The 7,500-nt window shown below is 44.8% G+C and overlaps 1 protein-coding gene across 3 annotated transcripts in view; it reads right to left on the bottom strand.

Annotated features, from left to right (window-relative positions):
• Nucleotides 1–5,203, bottom strand: part of LOC108416110 (AMP deaminase 2) — a 60,124-nt gene extending 54,921 nt beyond the window's left edge. The window contains exon 1 of one of the 3 annotated variants that reach the window (XM_037532322.1): nt 4,681–5,203. In XM_037532322.1, coding sequence (XP_037388219.1) covers nt 4,681–4,690 — 10 coding nt within the window. In that variant the 5' untranslated portion in view covers nt 4,691–5,203. Of the gene's footprint in view, nt 1–3,531; nt 3,551–3,611; nt 3,722–4,680 lie in introns of those variants that run through there. The other 2 variants (XM_037532325.1, XM_037532326.1) reach the window with 2 other exon arrangements.
• Nucleotides 5,204–7,500: the final 2,297 nt, after the last annotated feature.

The raw sequence follows: 7,500 nt of genomic DNA on the forward strand, positions 1-7,500 counted from the left end.
AATGCTATAAACACACACACTATACAAACTACATTTCCAGCATTTAGCAGATGCTCTGATCCAGAGCGACTTACAGGAAGAGCTTCGTCACTCTAGAGAAAGTCTCTCTGCTAGTGACCAGTAGGTCAGAGAGAGAGACGGTCCTGAGCTCAGATACTGATAGAAACACAGTCACTGATACAGAGAGAGAAGGAACAGAGCTGAACTCAGAACTCTGAGCCATTCAGTGCAATAAAATACACTACAACACCACTAAACTACACTACACTACAACACACTACAGTACACTACAATACACAACAACACACTACAATACACAACACACTACAGTACACTATAATACACTACAACACACTACAATACACTACAACACACTACAGTACACTATAATACACTACAACACACTACAATACACTACAACACACTACAGTACACTATAATACACTACAACACACTACAATACACTACAACACCACTAAACTACACTACAACACACTACAGTACACTACAATACACAACAACACACTACAATACTCAACACACTACACTATAATACACTACAACACCACTAAACTACACTACAACACACTACAGTACACTACAATACACAACAACACACTACAATACACAACACACTACAGTACACTATAATACACTACAACACACTACAATACACTACAACACACTACAGTACACTATAATACACTACAACACACTACAATACACTACAACACCACTAAACTACACTACACTACAACACACTACAGTACACTACAATACACAACAACACACTACAATTCACAACACACTACAGTACACTATAATACACTACAACACACTACAACACACTACAGTACACTATAATACACTACAACACACTACAATACACTATAATACACTACAACACACAACACACTACAGTACACTATAATACACTACAACACACTACAGTACACTACACTACAACGCACTACAGTACACTATAATACACTAAAACACACTACAGTACACTACAATACAACACACTACAATACACAACAACACACTACAATACACAACACACTACAGTACACTATAATACACTACAACACACTACAGTACACTATAATACACTACATAACACTACAGCACACTACAATACACAACACACTACAGTACACTATAATACACTACAACACACTACAGTACACTACACTACAACACACTACAGTACACTATAATACACTACAGTACACTACAACACACTACAGTACACTATAATACACTACAACACACTACAACACACTACAGTACACTATAATCACTATCAGTCACTGATACAGAGAGAGAAGGAGCAGAGCTGAACACAGAACAATGCAATACAACACACTACACTACAACACACTACAGTACACTATAATACACTACAAAACACTACAGTACACTACAATACACAACAACACACTACAATACATAACATACTACAGTACACTATAATACACTACAAAACACTACAGTACACTACAATACACAACAACACACTACAATACACAACACACTACAGTACACTATAATACACTACAACACACTACAGTACACTACACTACAACACAATACAGTACACTATAATACACTACAACACACTAAAATACACTACAACACACTACAGTACACTATAATACACTACAACATAGTACAATACACTACAACACACTACAGTACACTACAATACACAACAACACACTACAATACACAACACACTACAGTACACTATAATACACTACAACACACTACAATACACTACAACACACTACAGTACACTATAATACACTACAACACACTACGACACCACTAAACTACACTACACTACAACACACTACAGTACACTACAATACACAACAACACACTACAATACACAACACACTACAGTACACTATAATACACTACAACACACTACAGTACACTATAATACACTACAACACACTACAATACACTATAATACACTACAACACACAACACACTACAGTACACTATAATACACTACAACACACTACAGTACACTACACTACAACGCACTACAGTACACTATAATACACTAAAACACACTACAGTACACTACAATACACTACAATACAACACACTACAATACACAACAACACACTACAATACACAACACACTACAGTACACTATAATACACTACAACACACTACAGTACACTATAATACACTACAACACACTACAGTACACTACACTACAACACACTACAGTACACTATAATACACTACAGTACACTACAACACACTACAGTACACTATAATACACTACAACACACTACAACACACTACAGTACACTATAATCACTATCAGTCACTGATACAGAGAGAGAAGGAGCAGAGCTGAACACAGAACAATGCAATACAACACACTACACTACAACACACTACAGTACACTATAATACACTACAAAACACTACAGTACACTACAATACAGTACACTACAATACAACAACACACTACAATACATAACATACTACAGTACACTATAATACACTACAAAACACTACAGTACACTACAATACACAACAACACACTACAATACACAACACACTACAGTACACTACAATACACTACAACACACTACAGTACACTATAATACACTACAACACACTACAGTACACTACACTACAACACACTACAGTACACTATAATACACTACAACACACTACACTACAACACACTACAGTACACTATAATACACTACAACACACTACAGTACACTACAACACACTACAATACAACACACTACAATACACAACAACACGCTACAATACACAACACACTACAGTACACTATAATACACTACAACACACTACAGTACACTATAATACACTACATAACACTACAACACATTACAATACACAACAACACGCTACAATACACAACACACTACAGTACACTATAATACACTGCAACACACTACAGTACACTATAATACACTACAACACATTACAGTCCTCTACAACACACTACAGTACACTATAATACACTACAACACACTACAGTACACTATAATACACTACAACACACTACAGTCCTCTACAACACACTACAGTACACTATAATACACTACATAACACTACAACACACTACAATACACAACAACACACTACAATACACAACACACTACAGTACACTATAATACACTACAACACACTACAGTACACTATAATACACTACAACACACTACAGTCCTCTACAACACACTACAGTACACTATAATACACTACAACACACTACAGTACACTATAATACACTACAACACACTACAATACACAACACACTACAACACACTACAATACACAACACACTACAATACACTACAACACACTACACTACAATACACTACAACACACTACAGTACACTACACTACAACACACTACAATACAACACACTACAATACACAACACACTACAGTACACTACAACACACTACAACATAACTATACTATACGTTCGTCTCCTGCAGTCCGTCCATCAGGAATTTCACACACCATGTAAAGAACAACAGGCACTTTCAAACTTCGCCCAGATGTGTGCGCATGTATCCAGCTGTGCTGCATCGGAGTCGCACCTGGATGTAAATGTAAACGCTGTTTCACACTTTCAGAAGAACAAGGACCATTAAAGTCCGGTTACGCACTGGCCACTGAGTTCCGGGGGAGTTCGGACAAATCGGTGGCATTTCCCGTCAGTATCCCCGAAATAATAAACAAACCCATTCATAACCAGCTCAAAGCTCTCAGAACAGCCAACAGCGCCGCCTGGTGGCCACACGAAGCTCCTACTGCTGGAAACTCGCTTCTCACACACGTCACAACGCGCAGAACCTGATAATTCTAGATATTATTATAGATAGCATTCTAGATAACGTTCTCCACAGTCTTGGCCTGTTTCTGGAAGATCAGACGTAAACTCACCTACTCAAACTCTGCCACTGCAGACACTGGAGCCTGGTTCTAGGTAGAGTCTAGAACCGCTTGACATGACTCTTATGTTCTAGATACATCAGTATCTCTCAGTGCAAGACATTCAGTATCCCTCTGATCTACATACCCCAGTATCTGTTCTAGACACTGATCACACAATCATTTGGTTCTAGATAAGAACCTCAGAATTTCTCAGCTTTAGGCATTTTCCTTAGAATCAGTTCTAGATATCGAACTTAGTATCTCTCCAGTTCTAGTTAGTTTACCTCATAATTTCAGTTCTAGATTTTACCCAAGTATCTCTCAGTTCTAGGTGACAGAATTTTCTCAGCTCTGAGTTCCAGATAAATCCGATCTAGACATTTACCTCAGTATCCCTCAGTTCTAGCGCCCTCTCAGTTCTATGTGTATTGCTCAGTTCTAGACATGTATCTTATCTGTGTTCTAGATATGTATCTCAGAGTTTCTCAGTTTGTTTTCAGTTCAGCTGAGCTTTAGTTAAGCAGATTCTAGTTTCCAGATTAGGCGTTTGTAATAGTGATGATTGGTTCCTCGGTTCTGCAGGGTTCTCGCAGTGAACACTGCGACTGCAGTAAATGATCTGCGCGCGTTTTCCGTTCCACCTTAAATGCCGCCGCAGGTGAGCAGTCTGACGCCCCATTTAAGGTGGAACGGAAGATTGTAGTGAGAAGTCCGGAGTGCAGCTGGACTCACCGCCTGCCATCAAGACGAGCAGAACCCGCGCAGAACCCGCGGCGTGACGTCAGTCCTCCTGTTTAATGACGAGCCGGAACAGCGGAGCTGAATAAACGGGAAAATAACTCGATATTAATGACGACGCGCGCTAATAACCGCGCTGTGAGGTTAACGGAGCCACAGAGCCGCGGCGGCAGCTTCAGCCTGCAGAGCTAAACGGGCTCCAGCGCCTTCCTTTATCTCGGGGCCGTTTATCTCGGGTTGTTTGTGAAGTTCCGCTGTTTCTAGCGGTCGCTCGCGCTGCTCGCGATAAACTACTGATCAGCTTTCTTTCCCGCCTGTTTTCCGCCTGTGCTGCGCTGTGATTGGCTGAGAGCTCACAATAACGACCAGCCAGCCAATCAGCGGCATGAACCGCCGGCCAATCACAGCGGAGGAGGGCAGGGCTTTCCGGAGTACGGGTGTGAGTCTGAAGCAGAACCGGGTAATTTCCTGAAGTTTGAAGAAAAAAAAGAGGAAAAACATTTAAACACGGAGCGAAAGGAGCAGGAGCAGAAACACGGAGAAGGAGCAGGAGCAGAAACACGGAGCAGGAGCAGGAGCAGAAACACGGAGAAGGAGCAGGAGCAGAAACACGGAGCAGGAGCAGGAGCAGAAACACGGAGAAGGAGCAGGAGCAGAAACACGGAGCAGGAGCAGGAGCAGAAACACGGAGAAGGAGCAGGAGCAGAAACACGGAGCAGGAGCAGGAGCAGAAACACGGAGAAGGAGCAGGAGCAGAAACACGGAGCAGGAGCAGAAACACGGAGCAGGAGCAGGAGCAGAAACACGGAGAAGGAGCAGGAGCAGAAACACGGAGCAGGAGCAGAAGCAGAAACACGGAGAAGGAGCAGGAGCAGAAACACGGAGAAGGAGCAGAAACACGGAGAAGGAGCAGGAGCAGAAACACGGAGAAGGAGCAGAAACACGGAGAAGGAGCAGGAGCAGAAACACGGAGAAGGAGCAGGAGCAGAAACACGGAGAAGGAGCAGGAACAGAAACACGGAGAAGGAGCAGAAACACGGAGAAGGAGCAGGAGCAGAAACACGGAGAAGGAGCAGAAACACAGAGAAGGAGCAGGAGCAGAAACATGGAGAAGGAGCAGGAGCAGAAACACGGAGCAGGAGCAGGAGCAGAAACACGGAGAAGGAGCAGAAACACGGAGCAGGAGCGAAAACAGGGAGCAGGAGCAGAAACACGGAGCAGGAGCACGGAGCAGGAGCAGAAACACGGAGCAGGAGCAGAAACACAGAGCAGGAGCACGGAGCAGGAGCAGAAACACGGAGCAGGAGCAGAAACACGGAGCAGGAGCACGGAGCAGGAGCAGAAATACGGAGCAGGAGCACGGAGCAGGAGCAGAAACACGGAGCAGGAGCACGGAACAGGAGCAGAAACACGGAACAGAAACACGGAGCAGGAGCACGGAGCAGGAGCACAGAGCAGGAGAAGAAACACGGAGCAGGAGCAGAAACACGGAGCAGGAGCAGGAGCAGAAACACGGAGCAGGAGCACAAACACGGAGCAGGAGCACAAACACGGAGCAGGAGCAAAAACATGGAGCAGGAGCACGGAGCAGGAGCAGAAACACGGAGCAGGAGCAAAAACACGGAGCAGGCGCAGAAACACGGAGCAGAAACATGGAGCAGGAGCAGGAGCAGAAACACGGAGCAGGAGCGAAAAAACGGAGCAGGAGCACGGAGCAGGAGCAGAAGCAGAAACACGGAGCAGGAGCACGGAGCAGGAGCAGAAACACGGAGCAGGAGCAGAAACACGGAGCAGGAGCAGGAGCAGAAACACGGAGCAGGAGCACAAACACGGAGCAGGAGCAGGAGCAGAAACACGGAGCAGGAGCAGGAGCAGAAACACGGAGCAGGAGCACAAACACGGAGCAGGAGCAGGAGCAGAAACACGGAGCAGGAGCACAAACACGGAGCACGAGCACGGAGCAGGAGCAGAAACACGGAGCAGGAGCACGGAGCAGGAGCACGGAGCAGAAACACGGAGCAGGAGCAGAAACACAGGAGCAGGAGCAGGGAGCAGGAGCACAGAGCAGGAGCAGAAACACGGAGCAGGAGCAGAAACAAGGAGCAGGAGCAGGAGCAGAAACACAGAGCAGGAGAACAGAGCAGGAGCAGAAACATGTAGCAGGAGCAGAGGAGCAGGAGCAGAAACACGGAGCAGGAGCACGGAGCAGGAAAAGAAACACGGAGCAGGAGTACGGAGCAGGAGCAGAAACACGGAACAGAAACACAGAGCAGGAGCAGGAGCAGAAACACGGAGCAGGAGCACGGAGCAGGAGCAGAAACACGGAACAGAAACACGGAGCAGGAGCAGGAGCAGAAACACGGAACAGAAACACGGAGCAGGAGCAGAAACACAGAGCAGGAGCAGGAGCAGGAGCAGAAACACGGAACAGAAACACAGAGCAGGAGCAGGAGCAGAAACACGGAGCAGGAGCACGGAGCAGGAGCAGAAACACGGAACAGAAACACGGAGCAGGAGCAGAAACACAGAGCAGGAGCAGAAACATGGAGCAGGAGCACGGAGTAGGAGCAGAAACATGTTAGTAGAATTCCAGTGTTTAAGTTCTAAGCCTGAAGCTCAGGCTGATAAACTAAAATGCTCTTTGCTCTTCAGCTCAGAGCTGTTTGTCTCATCCCCCCCCCCCACACACACACCCACATAGACCCCCCTCCCCCCACACACTATATACACACACACCCATACACACACACTCCACACACAGACACACACTAAAATCATTATCACATTGTAAGACACTTCTGGAATGAGGAAGAT

The sequence above is a fragment of the Pygocentrus nattereri genome, chromosome 21, assembly GCF_015220715.1.
Source record: "Pygocentrus nattereri isolate fPygNat1 chromosome 21, fPygNat1.pri, whole genome shotgun sequence".
Classification (NCBI taxonomy): Eukaryota; Metazoa; Chordata; class Actinopteri; order Characiformes; family Serrasalmidae; genus Pygocentrus; species Pygocentrus nattereri.